Source organism: Giraffa tippelskirchi, chromosome 8 (assembly GCF_054371585.1).
Source record: "Giraffa tippelskirchi isolate mGirTip1 chromosome 8, T2T-mGirTip1v1.2.pri, whole genome shotgun sequence".
Lineage (NCBI taxonomy): Eukaryota > Metazoa > Chordata > Mammalia > Artiodactyla > Giraffidae > Giraffa > Giraffa tippelskirchi.
Window position 1 is genome coordinate 121,258,747 of NC_137282.1, and position 18,965 is coordinate 121,277,711.

The 18,965-nt window shown below is 38.4% G+C and overlaps 1 protein-coding gene across 2 annotated transcripts in view; it reads left to right on the forward strand.

Moving 5' to 3' along the window:
- The window catches only part of COL21A1 (collagen type XXI alpha 1 chain), a 201,884-nt gene extending 183,392 nt beyond the window's left edge, over positions 1 to 18,492 (forward strand). Inside the window, exons 23-32 of one of the 2 annotated variants that reach the window (XM_081524368.1) lie at positions 1,861 to 1,914; positions 3,515 to 3,586; positions 5,663 to 5,698; positions 7,604 to 7,648; positions 12,808 to 12,840; positions 13,429 to 13,575; positions 13,664 to 13,718; positions 14,198 to 14,398; positions 15,382 to 15,459; positions 17,218 to 18,492. In XM_081524368.1, the coding sequence (XP_081380494.1) occupies positions 1,861 to 1,914; positions 3,515 to 3,586; positions 5,663 to 5,698; positions 7,604 to 7,648; positions 12,808 to 12,840; positions 13,429 to 13,575; positions 13,664 to 13,718; positions 14,198 to 14,398; positions 15,382 to 15,459; positions 17,218 to 17,405 (909 nt within the window). In that variant the 3' untranslated portion in view covers positions 17,406 to 18,492. The remainder of the gene's footprint in view (positions 1 to 1,860; positions 1,915 to 3,514; positions 3,587 to 5,662; positions 5,699 to 7,603; positions 7,649 to 12,807; positions 12,841 to 13,428; positions 13,576 to 13,663; positions 13,719 to 14,197; positions 14,399 to 15,381; positions 15,460 to 17,217) is intronic. The other variant, XM_081524369.1, reaches the window with a different exon arrangement.
- Positions 18,493 to 18,965: the final 473 nt, after the last annotated feature.

Genomic DNA, 18,965 nt, shown 5'->3' on the forward strand with positions numbered 1-18,965 from the left:
TCCCAGTTTGTTTTTAACATAAATTACTATGAAGTTTGATTTCCCTCATCTTGCACAATTTTTAAAATAGATTCAAGATGTTAAAATAGATTTTTAGCATCTATTTTTGAACCTATTTTGTCTCAAATCGACTCAAGATGTTAAAATTATCCTCTAAAATGAATCTTTTCAGTGAAATGTTTGACCTTCTTTTCATGCAGTGTATTTAGCTCAGGTCTTAGAAAGTTTTTCTGCCAAGGACCAGACAGGACAGATGTTGGTCTTTGAGGGCCATGCAGCTTCTGATGCAGTTGCTCAGCTCTGCTCTTGGGATGTAGAAGCAGTCACTGGGTGGGTGTGCCCGTGTTCCTGCACAGCTTTAGTTATAAAAACAGGCCCTGGGCTGACTGAGCCCACAGGTCCTAGTTGACCTGCCTCTGTTATCAGGAATCCCCAACTTTTGGGCCTTGGTACCGGCCTGTTAGGAACTCGGCCACCTAGCAGGAGGTGAGGGGTGGGGGAGCAATGAAGCTCCATTTGCTGCTCCCCATCACTCCCCATCACTGTGTTACCACCTGGGCCCTTCCCCGCCCAGTCTGTGGAAACCTTGTCTTCCACGAAACCAGTCCCTGATGCCAAGAACTCTGGGGACTGCTGCTCTATATTACCGTATCCCTCTGGTTTTGTCAACTAGAATATTTGGGAACAATGCCTACAATATCAACTGATATAAGGTCAAGAGTAGGAAAATGAAGCTGTTGCAAGCAAGGCAGCTATGATGCTAAGACTCTGTAGATCTTTAGAGAACTTCCAATTTCCACTATAATACTCCTTTTTAGAATAGATGTTGAACCACATGTAAGTCTATTTTACCATACCAGATTCCAGTTTTATAAAATATTACCTAAATGACATCAAAGTACATTAACATAAGCAAGTCATGCAGCTTTCAGCGAGTCCTGTCACCCCTGTGAGTTTCAGCTTAACCATTTGTAAAATTAGAAATTTTAAGGAACCATGATGCTATGGTATAATCATGCTGTTAATGTGACAAATGCTTTACTTCAGCGCAAATATTGTGTTCATGTGAGTCTCAGCATGAGCTGAGAATGAAGATGGTTCCCTTTAGGGATCACTACACCCGCCCTGACTCTGGGTGGTCATCACCCTCTCTTCTAGGTGTGACACCAACCTCTTTAATTTCAGGGTTTTGCCAGACATGGACCAGGTTATGATTTCAGGTGTCAGAGCATATTTGAAAGCCAGAACCACCTCTGACAATCTCTCCTGATGAACCAGGAGGCGGGTTGTCTCTTTTTATAACCAATCCTGTTTTCCTATCTTACATGCTTTGCTCTAACAACTTGGTCTTGCTTTCCAAGTGTCTGTTAGCAAGGACTGTACTGGAATTCTGAAAAAGCATGCAAACTAAACGTTATCTGATTCATGCTTCTTCCAAAAGCCACTCAAAGTGCATTTGAGGCTAACTTTCTTTCCTTAAGTTGCATAATGAAAATGAGCTCTGCAGAGAACGTGAAACAGGAAAGGATGAATTCCAGCCTAGAGGATGCTATTAAGATACGTGGGTCTGGCCTCTGCAACACAGACCTAGCTAATTAGGGCTGGTCCCTAAAGATTGTTTTACTTGGAGCTACTAGCTTCAAACAGGTTCATTGAAGACTTTATAAATATGCAGACTCACTTCCTTGCTTTTTCTAAAATAGTTTCTCTTAACAAGAAGACCTAACATATAGATTCTATTTTTCAAACAATTGGAAAGTTGAAACTGTAAAAATTGTTTAAAATTCGTTCCTTTAAATGTCTGTATCAGATATATGGTGACTAAATTCAAAATTTTAAATGATTTTGATGCATTGACAGGGAAATAAAGGTGAACCTGGACTTCAAGGGCTGCCTGGGGCTTCTGGGCTCAAGGTAATTCATTGTGTTTTGATGCATTTGGAAACGTTTTCAAAGTATGAGGTCCTCTCATTTTTTGGTGAGATTAACAGTTGTATTGAGAAAAGATATATGAAATGAAGGATGATCTATTAGCATAAAATTAAGGTACCTGAAAGCCAGTGGTGAATGTAGGCCAATTTCATTTCTGTGTTTTGGATATTTTATCATCGTTTGGGTAATAAAGGCATGACATATACCTTGGTTTTTCTAGAATTGGTAAAAGTTGGTTGCTAATGTGAATATCCTCTCTGGTCCAAAGAAGATCACTCTCTTCTGTGGCTGAGCATGATACTGTGTATGTATGTGTCTCCCAGGGTGGTTCTGTTCCTTGGTTGATGATTGATGGGACTTTATTTTCAGTTTGGGAGTCACAAATGCCTTACTAGCTTCCTCCAAACCAAATAGTTGATGTCAGCCATTTTACATTCTTTTCTAGCCTTTGAAAATCTAGAGTCATATTCAACAACTCACAGTGAGCAAAGAGAACAGAATTTAGTTTCCACAAAAGAGAGTCATTTTTAGTTAATGTGACAAGAGTTTAGGACTAGTGACAAGAGTTTAGGACTAGTGGTAAAACAAAGCAAAACCAAAATACCGTGAAGCATGTTTAGGAGCACATCTTATCTCTTAAAATTTTAACCTAAATGTTGTTGAGACATCATCATTATATGCTTTCACATTGTAAGTCTTTCTTATTTAAGGCATTTAAAAGAAAGGAAATAATACCTATGACATGATAGGGAGTAGAAAATTCAGTTAAGATAATTCACTGAATATTCTTTGCTCAGAAAACAGCTCAAGAATTTATGTTTAAGAAAATAATATTCCAGATATATAAAGTAAAAATTGTAAACGTGTATATTTAATGATAAGAATGTTCACCCCAATATTGTTTATAAAAATGGTGAAAATGAGTGTTTAGCAGTAGGAATTTTATTAAATATGGTAAGTCAATACAACTGAATGATGTTCTATAATTAAAAAAAAATTTAAACATATAATGGTATATTAAAATTTTCAATATTAATATATTTTGAAGTAAAAATTTATTATATGCATACATAGCACATTTTAGTAACTAAGTTGCTGATATGTTTGTGAGAGGTAGAGGGAAAATATATAACCAAATAAAAATATTGGGTAATGAAATTTTTAATAATTTTATTGCTTCTTTTTATTATCAGTTTTGTAACAATAAGTTTTTTAAAGGACGATTTATGAGAAAAAGCAATTTCAAGGATGAAGGAAAATATTAGTAAATGCAAAGAGAGATACCCATGTTTATTATTTTCACTGCTTAATTTTTTATTGTTGAAATTATAAATATAGGAAAAATAGCAAATATTTATGAAGCTTTCAAATATGATATGCTCTCAGAATTTCTTAACTAGAAAGATAGGAAGAAACATACAAAATTTTATTATGACACCCATGGACTTTTCACTCTCTACTAGTTCTGTAATAATAACTCTGAATGTTAATAAACTTTTAAACTATCAGTTTTAAGTTTGAGATGTATGTAGAGATAGAAGCAGTGGGTCTGTGACGTTCACGTGATTCCTGTGTTATTTAGGGAGAACCAGGAGCGGTGGGTCCCCCAGGAGAACCGGGATACCTGGGTTTACCTGGAATTCAAGGGAAAAAGGTACGACTTTTAGGACACATAATTCAGTGTCAATCAGCTGTGAACACTTAGGTTTTCCTTTGGGGCGAGCAGCACAGAAGGACCGACGATACATTCGGTAGTGGGATGACCTACATACCTGGTGTGTTCAACCCCGTGCTAAGGGCTGTGGCCTCTTTCATGTCCCCACATGGGGACTGTCTCCTGCGTGAGGACCTTGGAAAAGATAGGTCAGAAAACATACAGATAAGTAATATCCCGTAAATTCATATGTTCAGTAGTCAATGCAGGCGAGTCAAGAATCTTTTAGGGAAAGTGTGACCGAGTCCAAGCTTGCTGTGCTCCACACACGACAAGTCAGCGAATCCGGGAGGTAAGGTCTGAGGCAAGGGACAGACTTTAACTGGGGAGCCAGCTGACCAGGAAGATACAGGCTAGTGCCCCAAGGAAACTTCTTGTCAGGGCCTGGTTGCCGGGTTCTTTTCCGGATCAGAGACTGGGGGGAGGGTGGTGAGAAAACAAAGGAGAAAGACTCTCTAGGCCTTGCAAGTGCCCTGGAGAATGGCCAGGCTCAGGCAGCAGAGTGTTCCTCTCCCTCCCGGACCGTCCTTCATGGCGGCTCAGGTTATCTCCCTCAGGCAGGCCATTGTGTACGCTAACAGTAATAAAAAGGGTCCAGGTCACAGAAGCAGATCCAGTGTGAATTTAAAACCAGCTCTGCCAGGTTGCCAAAGGGATTCAGCTTGAGCCCCTCTTAACCAAAGTATGAGTGTCTTTCCCCAAATGAAGCAAAAGTCGGAAATGATAAAAATTACAACCAAAATGATTGACCATGACCTTCTTGTCTCTGAAACAATTATATTTCATAACAGTTCATCTAAAATTAATTTGAGTTTAAAATATAGAGCTTATATAGTCACATAAAATATTTTGGTGAGATAAGGTAGCATTCCGTTGGGTTCTCTCTCTATCCTATTAAATAAAAGAGCTCTTAGTTGTATCTGTATAAATATTATTGTCGGCTTGAAGGCTTTGAGCAAGAACTTAACTGGCTATCTGTCAGAGAAGTCCATACCCCTGAGTTATTGTCTAAACATTCAGGTTAAAAGCAACTGTGCCAACTTTTGTTCTGTAAAGGGTACAAATTCTTACGTCTCCATCTCTGTATCCCTTGCTGTTTCAGTTTTGTATCATTTCATTTTTTCTGTCCTTCCTGTGTTATCTGCTTGGCCCCTCCGTTATTGTACCCAGAGCAATCCTTTTTGCTCTGATGAGCTTCAGGCAGCACTTGCTGACACAGGGATGGTCCACACAGCAGCAATCAAGTGTTGGACTCTTGGTGGATAGTATTTACTTAATACTATTGACTATAGTATTTACTTACTAAATCTATGTGAATACATGTTTGGATTTAGAGAATCTCCTGTTCAGAAACTTTCCAGTTAAAAGAAAATCTGTATTTTATTTGCTGTAAATACAAAAAAACTCTATGTTTGGATAGCATGGTCCAAGTTCATCTTTGGGCAAATGCTTACCTTTTCTGATCTGTGTGTTCATTAAAAGAGCAAAGACATTGAACTAGTTGGTTTAAAACATCTCTCCTGGCTGAGAAACTCCAGGAAACAATATTATGGTGTATGACCTTTCCCCCAAAAGTTAATTTTTGAAGCATATATTTTTGAAAATATCATTTTAACATTGTTCTATTTCATTGTTTCTTATAAATCTGTGGCTACTGTTAGCTGAATAGTAAGAAGACTTTTCAGTTTGATTTCATAAAACAAGATTTGTCAAGTCTTCTCTTTGTTTAACCTCAGATTGTCATCAATATGGAAAAGTTTTCTTCTTCCTTATAACAAAGAAATTGTAGTAAACTTTCTTTTGAATATAAGAGCACAAGAAAGTATTCATTTAGAACATCACTTTGACATAATGTGGTTTTACTCTCTTCCCAAATATTATGTTAGCTTCTGTATATAAGACACTCGTGGAATTTGCATGAGACCATGTATTTTTCTTTGCTGAAGAAAAACATGTTTATTTGAAAGGATGCAGAATATATTATATTATGCTGCATATAAAACTGCCTTTTTGCAGGGGGACAAAGGAAATCAAGGTGAAAAGGGCATTCAGGTACGTTACTGGCTTTTTTTTGGCTTGCAATAAAATCATGACTTTATACGTTATTCTTGTGATATCTGCTCATTTATATACTCTGTGGTGTGTTGGTTTCCACAGATGATTTGACATAACTTATAGCACAAATAAATTTGATAAGACACTATTCACACTACATATAAAACATATTCAAACTAATATAAAGAAGAAGAATTTTGCCAGGAAATTAGATCAGGCTGAAGAAATCTAGGGTGATTTAGAAGGACATTTGGTTTTGGGTATCTTAGCAAAAAAGGTGAAGAGGAGAAATGTGCTACAGCTTTGAGAGGGGAGGACAGTTCCACTTCAGCCCAAGTTGCTCTAGAAGAGATTTTTCCTTAACTGATTGCTGATCCGTGAATAGGATGCTGCTGGCTGAATCACTGACACACTGATCAGGAATAAACTATATCTATTGGCCTTTCAATCTTTCACGTTCTAGAAATATATAAGTTTTTCTGACCAAATTATAAATCTGGACAGACAGTATTTCAGCAATATTTTTAAGATTACAAAGCTTAGCGATAGCAGCTGAGTTTTGCTACATAAAATAAGCTTCACATAAAAACAAAGACACTGCAAAATTTCCAAAACTCTGGAATATCTGGAGGCATAAAAGACAATTTTAGAATTTCAGAATAAAACTCTCTTAGGGTCACAGTCTCAATGTGTTTCAGACAATAAAAGTTGAATGAAGCCCCTTCTCCCTGGTCATTTCTTGTCATGGGTTGTGGGTGACTGAAGCATCATTCTAATTGGTCTTAAGTCCAGTCACCCTTTCCCCCAACAACAAGAAATGTGTAAGCTGTGTATGTTGAAGGTGTGAAAGGTGTTGGTCTGATCCATTTATATACTGCAATATAATTACTACGGTAGAGTCAGCTAATACCTTTATCATGTCACATTAGTTTGTTTTTGTTTTGAGAACAGTTAAGATTTAGTATCTTAGCCACTTTGAAGTTTGGAATTTAACTGCATATTTAAGATATTAATTTGCTTAGCTCTGCACCACACAGTAAGCAACTTGATGGCAACATAAGGACACTGTTATAGGGTCCTGCCAGCAAATAGGCCCCTGGGAATTCATGGATATAAGTAAATGAAAAAAAACTGCTATTCAGGAGTGATTTAAAATTTCAGTCACTACATCTTTAACTGATTGTATATCTAGGTGTATGTTTTACTAGACTATATTAATTACCCTTTCAACATAGGGATGAAATAGTGGTGTTTCAGGGTCTGGCCCAATGTCTTATACAAGATGGATGTCTTATACAAAATATTAATTGAATGGACAAATGTGTTTGTATCTTTATTAAGTATTCTCTATTTGTCCCAATTTAGAGATCTTCATTCAATATGTTTTTTACAGTGTAAATGTAAAAATGTCTATTAAATTTAAATTTAAAATGCCTTTAAAGTGGTCTTCTTGCCCTCACATGTGGATAATCCACACCAAACATAATGCCATTGAAATAAAGAAAATGCCCACAGTCACTGGATTTTTAAACAGTTTTCATGCCGTGAACATGGACTCGCAGAACACCCTCAATTGTCTAACATGTTCTATTTGAAAGTGAAAGTGAAGTCGCTCAGTCGTGTCCGACTCTTAGCGACCCCATGGACTGCAGCCTACCAGGCTCCTCCGTAATCTTCCCCAAAGTCAGTAGTTTGTTCCTTGTCTCCATCAATTTTAACTCTAAGGTTAGGTTGACTTTCCTCTCACTTCTCTTTTTCTCTTCTCTTGCATCATTTTGCATATTTGCATCACTGCTCTTGTGACCTTTGTTCTAGACAGCAGCAAAGTACACAGTATGCGTTGTATGTGTGAATGCATCATGTATGTGTAAACTAATAAATGACATTTATTCACTTTTAAAGGGTCAAAAGGGAGAAAATGGAAGACCAGGGATTCCAGGATCACAGGTATTTTTTTTTAATGTAAAATGAATTAATGAGTCACATAACTGAACAAGACTGAGAGAGAGTTACTTGCAAATAAAACTGAGTGAGGAGAAGGGGAGGTGTAGTGTGCATTCTGAGTGCACAGGGACGAGAATCCTCGTGGTGATGGTGATCAGGGCTTGCTTTCATCGTTTGGTTTATTTTTTATTTTCCCACGCTGATACTGTCTGTGCCTGTGAAACTTGATTTTCAATACTTACCTCTGACCACGTAAATGATTAAAGGTCGGGACTTCCCTGGTGGTCCTGTGGTTTGGACTTTGCCTCCTAGGGCAGGAGGTGCAATTCCAATCCCTTGTCGGGGAGCTGAGATCGCACATGCTTCTCGGCCAAAAACCCAAAATGTAAAAACAGGAGCAATGTTGTAATAAATTCAATAAAGACTTTAAAAATGGTCCACATTTTAAAAAATGACTGAAGGTAGACAGTTCTACCTGTTTCTTCAAGTAGTAATGGCCCAAGGCAGCCATCCATAGCAGCATCTCTGTACCTATTGTTGAGTTTTTATTTTCTTAAAAATGTGAGCGGTTGAGGCCCTGTGTACTGAAACAATCAACTTGTTTCCCTCTAGTTTGTTTCAGAGATACAATTTGCTACCTTACAGATGTGTTAATCCTATCTCTGGGGAATGGTGTCATGGAATAGATACATAATATATGCTTCTCTTTTTTTTTAAGAAAAATTTTAATCAGAGTATGATTGCTTTACAATGCTGTGTCGGTTTCTGCTGTATGACAATGTGAACCAGACATAAACACACATATTATCTCCTCCCTCTTGAGCCTCCCTCCCAGCCCCATCCCGTTGCGTTGCTCTAGGCTGAGCTCCAGGGAAAACTTCCCACCAGCTATCTGTCTTACACACAGTAACCTACGTGTTTCCCTGCAACTTTCTTCTCCTTTGACTAAACTCCTCTTGAAGCCATGTTTCTGTCAGATTGTCACGTGGTGTGTAGGTTCAGTTGGAGCCTAACTGGACAAATAAAATCATCCAACTGATAGGGCATGTGGGCGGAAGACAGGTTCCGTAATGGCACTGACCCCGGTGGTAGGGGATGAAACTGTGAAGTGAGGGCTCCAAGGACAGAGTTTCCGGGCCCCTCACTTGGAGGAATGGGAGAGGCCCTGGCAGGTGGGAAGGCGTGTCTTTGAAAGCGCATGGCCCCAGGCGTGTCTTGGATGAAAGGTGAGGGCTGGGTGTCGGGAAATTGAGAACCGAGAAGCCGAGCTTCGGAGCAGGCGTCTCAGGGAGCATCCAGGGGCTGAGCCGGCCTGTGTGCCGTGGCGGTCGGGAAGAAAGGCCTCCTCAGTGTGGGCCCCTTCGCTCCGTGGCGCACCGACGGAGGACAGGCGGCTCTGGCCCCGCTCCTCGCCGCCCTCTCCGCTTCCCCGGGTTAACGTCACGGCACCTGGACCCAGCTCTTCTCACAGGAGAGCCTCCGCTTCACCCGGCAGCCTCCACAGCCCCGGCCGAGCCTCCCGCGTTCGTACTCATAGTGACTCTGATAGGAGGCTACTTCTTTGGGTTCTGAGCGCACAAGCTGGCTAGCTCACCGGTTGACAGATGACACTCTTGGCAAGGTTCCCTTAACATGTTCTTTTGTTTTTCCTCACTTCTCATGAGAAAAAGCAATTCTGCTCCCCCAAGGCAGGACTTGGATTTCCTGGAAAGCCTCTGTCCCGGGTGTGTTGGAAGCTGCGTTTCCACCCCCGTGACCTGAGTCTGCGGAGGGGCCAGGGCAGCTGTGGCCTCTCAGCTGCTGAGGGCTTGTCCCGATCCCTCTAAGGAAACGAAGCCCTAAGTGACCTGTCATCCCACCAAGTGCTGCACGCGTACGGTTTGATTGCTTTGGCCTTCTTGTTGTGAATGGGGTCCAAGCAAAAGCTTCTCTCACAAGATCATCTAAGCGGATTCTCAGCGGACAGCTGTTTTCAGTTTCAGATATAATTTGGTTCTAATCCTGGGAGCTTTTATCTTTTATTTTATCTTTCTCCTTACCTGGATCCAATTGGAGGATTCTATCTGGTAGGGGACATCTCTGCATTTCTTTAGAAACCTCTATATTTAAGGAATGGCTCGACCAACAGTGTTTTACTCACTGATCGATTTTTATATGAAAACTCAAACTTACTGTCTTTATGCTCATGGACTGAGAATCTCCCTTTCTTTGTGCCAAACACTGATTTTACCTAATTTTTTCTTCTGTCTCATTTGGATCTTCATGTTGAAGGAACCTAAAAATAAATCAACATAAATCTTCAATCTTCATTGTTATACGTGGAATTCTATATTGAAATGTTTGTTGTACACTGACTATCATATTGAAATGTTATACACTGAATTTTATATTGAATTGCAGAACACAAATTTTTAACTTTAAAGTTGATTAATGATCAACTATATTTCAATAAAAATAATAAAATTGATTAATGAAATCCCTCCTGTGTATTGTGAAAGCTATACCCTTTGTTCTAAACTAATATTGGGTGATTTTGGAGCCTGAATGTACAATGAATTTCAAAAAGGAAAAATTCTAGTGTATTTCCTAAAGGTTCTTATTGTCTCTAAAAAATGTCATTGGAATGACTATGTAAAAGATAAGAGGAAAAACTCTAATGGAATCATTCAGATGTATCCCATGATTGTGATGGTGAGAGAGCTTCAGGTAAAGGTCCCTAGTTTATATCATGGGAAGAAAAAAATGCCATACTGGCCAACATGCACACATACATGTCAAGTTGCCTCGGTCATGTCTGACACTCCTACGGCTCCTCTGTCCATGGGATCCTCCAGGCAAGAATACAGGAGTGGGCTGCCGTGCCTCCTCCAGGGGACCTTCCAACCCAGGTATCAAACCTGCATCTCTGGGGCCTCCTGCATCGGTAGGCGGGTTCTTTACCACTAGTGACACTTGAGAAGCCCATTGGACATAATTTCTGTTGTTCAGTCGCTCAGTTGTGTCTGACTCTTTGCGGCCCCATGGACTGCAGCACATCAGGCTTCCCTGTCCTTAACTATACCCCAGAGCTTGCTCAAACTCATGTCCTTTGAGTCGATGATGACATCCAATTATCTCATCCTCGGTCTCCCCCTTCTCCCTCTGCCCTCAGTCTTTCTCAACATCAGGGTCTTTTCCAGTGAGTCGGTTCTTCACATTAGGTGGTCAAAGTATTGGAGCTTTCAGTATCAGCATCAGCCTTTAATGAACATTCAGGGTTGGTTTCCTTTAGAATGGACTGGTTGGATCTCCTTTCAGTCTAAGGGATTCATAAGAGTCTTCTCCAACAATACAGTTCAAAAGCATCAATTCTTTGACACTCAACCTTCTTTATGGTCCAATTCTTACATCCATACATGACTATTGGAAAAACCATAGCTTTGACTAGATGGACCTTTGTCAGCAAAATAATGTCTCTGCTTTTTAATATGCTGTCTAGGTTGGTCATAGCTTTTCTTCCAAGGAACAAGTGTTGTTTAATTTCATGGCTGCAGTCACCATCTGCAGTGATTTTGGAGCCCAAGAAAATAAAGTCTCTTACTATTTCTGTTTTTTCCCCATCTATTTGCCGTGAAGTGATGGGGCCAGATGCTATGATCTTAGTTTTTGAATATTGAAGTTTAAGCCAGCTTTTTCACTCTCCTCTTTCATCTTCAGAAGCTCTTTAGTTTCTCTTCACTTTCTGCCATAAGGTGGTGTCATCTGCATATCTGAGGTTATTGCTGTTTCTCCCAGTGATCTTGGCATTTTGTTTAATGTGCTCTGCATATAAGTTAAACAAGCAGGGTGACGATACACAGCCTTAATATACTCCTTTCCCAATTTTGAACCAGTCCTTTGTTCCATGTCTGGTTCTAACTATTGCTTCTTGACCTTCTTACAGGTTTCTCAGGAGACAAGTAAGGTGATCTGGTATTCCTATTTCTTTAAGAATTTTCCACAAACTTTTGTGACACACACAGTAAAAGGCTTTCATGTAGTCAGTGAAGCAGAAGAAGATGCTTTTCTGGAATTCTCTTGTTTTTTTTCCTCTGATCCAGTGGATGTGGGCAACTTGATCTCTGGTTCCTTGGCCTTTTCTAAATGCAGCTTGTGCATCTGAAAGTTCTTGGTTCATGTCCTGCTGAAGCCTGGCTTGGAGGATTTTGAGCATTACTTTACTAGTGTGTGAGATGAATGCAATTGTGCAGTAGTTTGAGCATTCTTTGGCATTATCTTTCTTTGGGATTGGAATGAAAACCGACCTTTTCCAGTCCTGTGGCCACTGCTGAGTTTTCCAAATTTGCTGCCATATTGAGTCCAGCACTTTACAGCCTCATCTTTTAGGATTTGAAATAGCTTAGCTGAACTGAATCGTCTCCACTAGCTTTGTTCATAGTAATGCTTCCTAAGGCCCTCTTGACTTCACACTAACATGTTGCTTTCCTAATCTCTGAATTACCAGCCATGAGTGATTTAAGCACAGGACAGTATGTTTTTCTTCCCTATGAATCACTTTTAATATTGTCTTTTCTTTAACCCATCTTTTATCTGTGTACTCCAACAAAATTTAATTTTAAGAATACAAATTTGAAAAAAAAATAGAATACTCTTTTAGTCACAGAATAAAAGAATAAATATTCCTTATTTTACTGATTTGAGTTTTTTTAATTGAAGTATAGTTAGCATACAATCATATATAAGGTGTACAATATAGTGATTTGCAATTTTTAAAGGTTATATTCCATTTATAGTTATTATTAAATATTGGGTATATTTCCTGACTTGAGTTTTAATTTTCCTTAAACTAGTAATATATTTTAAAATAAGAGTAGAGTTTTAAAAGAATTCAGATAGAATGCCATTCTACCCTACATATTTGACTGGCATCATATGAAAATATTCATATAGAAGAATGAAAGTTATGTAAATTAACCCTTTTATATTATTCATTTAGTATATTTCCTAGTCATTAGTCTCCTTTAAAAAGGTAAGAAAGGTCTCTTGTATATATAATTTTGTCACTATTTCTATCGCTGTCCTCCAAACCAAAAATTAAACTTTGATTAAATATGTCTAAAGGGTACATGTGACATTGCTAGTACTGTAACTTGCACATTTTTTTTTCCTATTAATTTTTGAAGGGAATTCAAGGCCATCACGGTGCAAAAGGAGAGGTACGTTTCTTCTTATATTATGCTGTCCAGTCCTCGCAGCTTAATTTTCAATACTGTATAAATAAATCTAGCTGTTGACATCACAAACAGAAAGTATCTTTCATGTTCTTCAATAGTTCCTCAACAGAGATTTTCAGAATATGTGGGTTCACTGAATTAGGTATGAAATGGTACGCATTTGTCAATAATATTGATTCCTATTCTAAATTAGGAACTGTTTTTCTGCATATTTTTCAATGAGGTATATTGTGTATTTCTATGCCTACCACTAGAATTTAAACTCCTTGGGAATAGGGCTGTCACGTTCACTGATTTATCTCTGGCACTATGCATATTGCCTAATCAATATATGTACTAAGTAATGGTTACTTGTAGGGTTGGATGGGTGGTTGATTGGATAGATAAATTGCTGTTTAATATAGTGTGAAATTTCCCTCCTGATCAATTATGGTGTTTCCCCGCAGTTACCTGTATAAGTTAGATATATGTTTGTATATATTCATATCTGTATTCTTAAGGACTTTTATGATGCAATTGTACCTCCTGAAGTATTGAAATAGAACTTCTGAAGATTTCTTTTGTTTTTAGAGAGGTGAAAAGGGAGAGCCTGGTGCTAGAGGCATCACTGGAGCCAAAGGAGAGTCTGGGGTGGATGGTCTGATGGGGCCCCCAGGCCCCCAGGGGCCACCCGGGCAAGCAGGTCCTCCAGGCCCCCCAGGACTGGATGGGAAACCCGTATGTATTCTGCTTCTTTCAGAGTTTTTATGTTTTCATTCTTTGTACTTGGCACATCCATGTTATAACCCCTAATAATTTGATGCAGGGGAGAGAATTTTCAGAACAGTTTATTCGACAAGTTTGCACTGATGTATTAAGAGGTAAGTCTCAAACATACAGATTTTAATAACTTTCAAATTTCAGAAGTAATATAAATATTTTTGTAGAAATTGTAAAAGTATAAGTAAGATAAAGAAGAAAATAAAGGACATTTATCAGTCTTTGTCTCTCCTAGATAAGTATTTTTATATTTAATTTTTGTAATCTTTTTCATAAAGTAATTTATCATTATTTCACCATTGATTAAATTTTCTTTTCTGACATAATTCTAGTAATTTTATTCCCCAATATGACACTTATAGTTTAACAGTTTCTTTTAGGGAGATACTTTCCCCCTTATTTGAAGCAATCTCCACAATAAAATTATCGTAAAGAGCAATGGATATTTCCTAGTTAAATTTCTAGAAATGAAGTTATTGGCCAAGAGTTAAGCATCTGTAAATTTTTAAAAATTATGAGTGATATTATTAATGTCTATTCACCATTTAAACATAAGGGTGGGGGTTTCTTTGCTTTTAAGCCCAGTTACCTGTCTTACTTCAAAGTGGAAGAATTCAAAGCTGTGATCATTGCCAGTCCCAGCACGGCTCCCCTGGTATTCCAGGGCCACCTGGTCCCATGGGCCCAGAAGGTCCCCGAGGGTTCCCTGGTTTGCCAGGAAGAGATGGTGTTCCTGGATTAATGGGAGCTCCGGGACGCCCAGGTGCCAAAGGATTAAAAGGTACTTAGTTTGTATCTGTAAGTAAATGAACAACAGAAAAAAACATTTTTTGTATTCACCTCTTAAAGTGATTTAATATGCAAGGGTTCATGTTTCTCTTCTTGACGACAAAAAATTTTCTATCCCTACGTCTTTAAATAATCTGTCAACTGAGTTAAAGAATAATTATTGTATTTTTTGAAAGCATATCCTAAAGTCAAGAGAGAAAGGTGAACTTGTAAATCAGAAAATGTTGACAATGAACTTAGAAATTTTGCTTGAGTCCAGTAATGTCTTTAAATGGAACATCACAGACACCATTTCCTTTATTTTGACTTTGGTAACTTCTGTTACTGCATTCAACATTGTTTTCTATTATAAGAAAAATTAGAGACTTTGCCGGTGGTCCAGTGGTTGAGGCTTAGCCTTCTAGTTCAGGGGGCATAGGTTCAATCCCTGGTCAATGAGCTGCGATCCCTCATGTCTTGGGGCCAAAAAACTAAAACGTTAAAAAAAAATAGTGGAGGCAGTGTTGTGTCAAATTCAATAAAGATACTAAAAATGGTCCACATAAAAAAATAAAAAAAAGAAAAATTAGGTTTTGCAACCAACCTTTCTAATAGTAGGCCAAACTTACTGCTCTTTGCCTTTGAATGTTTATGTGAAATGTTGGTTGATAATTCTTTCCTTTTAATTTAATATGATTTGAACAATTTAGATGTTTCATCAAAGGAAATAATTTCAAAATTCCAATAATTTTCCTTTCTTAATACTTAATCTCATTATGTTTCTAGACCACTAATCATTTTAAAAATTGTGGCTTAAAAAATTCTCTTTCCCATTAGTAATAATAAGTAGGTGGTAAGTAATAATAAGTAGGTGAAACTTTTTTTTGAAGATTTATTTTTCTTTAATGTGTATATTAACAGCTTTGAAAGAAACAGTCTAGGAGGAAGTGATTTTATGGCAAAAGTAAGCTTATTCCCCTCTCTGGCACTCTGCAGGCCTCCCTGGACGGAACGGGGCAAAGGGGAGCCAAGGACTTGGGTACCCTGGAGCACAAGGTCCTCCTGGTCCCCCAGGTAAGAACTGGTGATGCTCATCAGTGTTCCCGCACCTTTTGCTTTAGGAAAATCACCGTAGATCTATGTCCAGATATTTGAAATCAAGACTTTTCTTTCCTTTTTTGAGTGATTCACATTCAACACATTGAGATCTAGCTACTAGAAGTTTTATCCTATATTACATTCATGAATCATTCAAGATTCTCTCTCACTTATCATTTAGATTCTTTAGAATACCACTCCTTAGAACAGCCCTCATATGGTTTCAGTTGCTCATGCCTATCTAGTGTATATCACTATCTATATCACTGTCTAAACTTTATGATGCTCAGGGATGCGAAATAATGCTGAAATGGACCCAAAAGCCAAACTCTGCCAACTTGTTAACTTTGCTGTGCCTCAGTTTTCTCATTCGTAAAATAGTGATGAGATGTTATTTCAGTTCAGTTCAGTTTGGTTGCTCAGTCGTGTCCGACTCTTTGTGACCACATGGACTACAGTACACCAAGCTTCCCTGTCCATTACCAACTCCCTGAGCTTACTCAAACTCATGTCCATTGAGTTGGTGATGCCATCCAACCAACTCATCCTCTGTCATCCCCTTCTCCTCCTGCCTTCAATCTTTCCCAGCATCAGGGTCTTTTCAAATGACTCAGTTCTTTGCATCAAGTGGCCAAAGTATTGGAGTTTCAGCTTCTGAAGCAGTCCTTCCAATAAATATCCAGGACTGATCTCCTTTAGGACGGACTGGTTGGATCTCCTTGCTGTCCAAGGGACTCTTAAGAGTCTTCTCCAACACCACGGTTCAAAAGCATCAACTCTTCAGCGCTCAGTTTTCTTTATATCATGACATTGTTGGATGATTAAATGAGTTAATATATGTTGTGCTTTCAGATAGTGCATGACAACCAAAGCTGTGTTTTCAATAAATGTGTATTATCATTATTATTTCAGACGTTACTACTTCTTGAGACTTTTAGGTGGAGCAGATGACTTAATACTTTGTATGCAAAGCATTTTGAACAATACTAAAGTGTAGTTAAGTGTTGAATAAACAATTATTAGTAGTAACAGCAAGAATTATTAGTGATAGAGAGTGACCCCAAAGCACACTGTTCCATTCCCAAACCTAAATATTTCAGTCACCAACTTTAAAAGGCCAATATCTTGATTTAATTTTCCTTTCTTTGAGCATGGTAATTGAACTAAATTATGGTTCACAAATTGGTGTTGTAATACCTTTGTGTATGGATTATTACAATATTATGGTAATGACAATGTATTTCAATGTGGAAACTATATACCTATAATGGAAATAGTCATTTTGACTGCAAATATGGCACAAAAGTGACTTCATTAAAGTTTTCGCTTACTGATATATTACCGGCAAATTTAAAATAATATTAGCAAAAGTAAGCTGAAAGTAAGAAATAGTTTAGCCACAAATTGAAATCTTAAAATTGAAATTTTTTAAATTGTTAAAATGTGAAATCCTCAAATTGAAATCTTAAAATGTTAGCTCTGTGTCTTCATTAGCTGCATGATTTCTGTAATAACATAGCTTGGCTTAGTTTTAGAAAATTATTTTTGGATAGTTCTTTTCCAAGTGGAAGGCATATAGAATTATCAAGAGGATCCCTTCTCTTTTCACTTTGAGCGCAAATATGTACAATGTTGAAGAGCGTCTTTTCTCCAGTTTACATGATTTACAGATACAGTTGTGTCAGCCCCAGAAGCAAACTCCTGTGTTCACATGTTGCTAATGTTCCATCATAGGTCCAGAGGGCCCCCCTGGAATAAGCAAAGAAGGTCCTCCTGGAGACCCAGGCCTTCCTGGCAAAGATGGAGACCATGGAAAACCCGGAATCCAAGGACAGCCAGGCCCCCCGGGCATCTGTGACCCATCACTGTGTTTTAGTGTCATTGTTGGAAGAGATCCCTTTAGGAAAGGACCAAACTATTAGTTTCTGATGCCTCATCCAGCAGCCTGGCATGGTGCTCTTCTTTCGTGGTCTTTGCATCTCAGGAAGATAACAACAGTAATCCCTTGAAAAGAAACTCAAGTACCTCGGTGTTTTTATTCTTGTTTTTTCCTTAAGGGAAAATAGAGGAAAGGTCACGTATACTGATTTTATAGGCTCCTCAGTTCTTCGGAGCCTTTAGATTGGTAGCATTAACTAAATCTCAAGGGTTTCTTGTAAGTCCATTCGTTTAAATCAAAGTTGAATATAAAAAAAAAACCACCATTGCCTGTCAGCCAGTCAGTTTCAGTCACTGTGAAAAGTTTCACATTCAGCCTCCGTGCAGCAGAGTATTTGAGTTCAATTTCTTGTCTGTGTGAATTTCATGTTTCATAGCTCATGCTTCTACATTAGCTGAAACGTGCATCTGGCCGTGGGAAATGAGATCAGGGCTGATATTTAGCTTGGGAACAGACTGTATCACCACATGAGCACTTACTCCAGAGTCTGTGCTTATCAGACAGGGGTGATGGACTGTTAGTCGTTCAGTGTTTTGAATATCACCTATGAAAGAGATTAATGTGTTTCTTACTCCATTTGCAAATTCTCAAATGATCCAATGAGTGATGACGCTAAGAGTAATGATTACATTGGGAACGGTCTAAATATGAACCATTAAAAACATTATGGAGAAAAAGGTTCATTGGACCTGGTCAATATGTTCAAAGGAATCGTAAGTCCAGAAACACTAAAAATACTTTCTTATTCATACCTGCTTAGTAATTGGAGTGTTTGTTGCATGCCTTCATTTGCCATTTCATTTATTATATGTGTATGTTCATATATGTTAACTTTTATTGTAGCAAAGCTAACGGGAATCAATGCTCTAGTTGACAGGAAAAGTAACTCCACAGATCCTAGGATGTCTTGATAATTTTTTAGCAGACTTTAAAATATTTTAAACAATCTTTGTGTACTGTACGTAATGCTTTTGTAAGGAATGTAACTTGAGATATTCCATCCTTATCATGCTCTAAATTTGTTACATGCTTGTTATTCAAAGTACAATAAAAGTTTGTAAAAGCTTGAATGCAGCATTTTTTTAATATTTACTTTTAACTGATTTTGAGGATATTATGCATCACACATGATCATGTTTTCAGTGGGTATAGTTTATTAAATTGTTTACCCTATTTTTAAATGTCTGATTCATATGAAATAAGAACTTAGAAGCTGGGTTGTGTGCCACTCGCCTGGGCAGGTACAGGCCCTGCTTCCTGGCCCAGGAATGGCTGGTGACCAGAGGTTAGCTTAGTTGATGACATGTCCTTCCGTGACTTTGATGAGGACCTCAGAGGGGACGGAAACCCACACATGCGGCAACTGACTCAGCTTAAGGCTGGTTTTGGGGTTCTGTCTCCGGCAAAGCCCCAGGTGTTTGTGAGACCTGACCAAGCTACTCTCCCTGCTAATGATCCCATTTTCTGGGAGACCTGGTGAAGGGGCAGAATGGGAACTTCCTTCTGCCGCTTGCTCCTTTAGCCAGCTTTGAGCACATGTGAT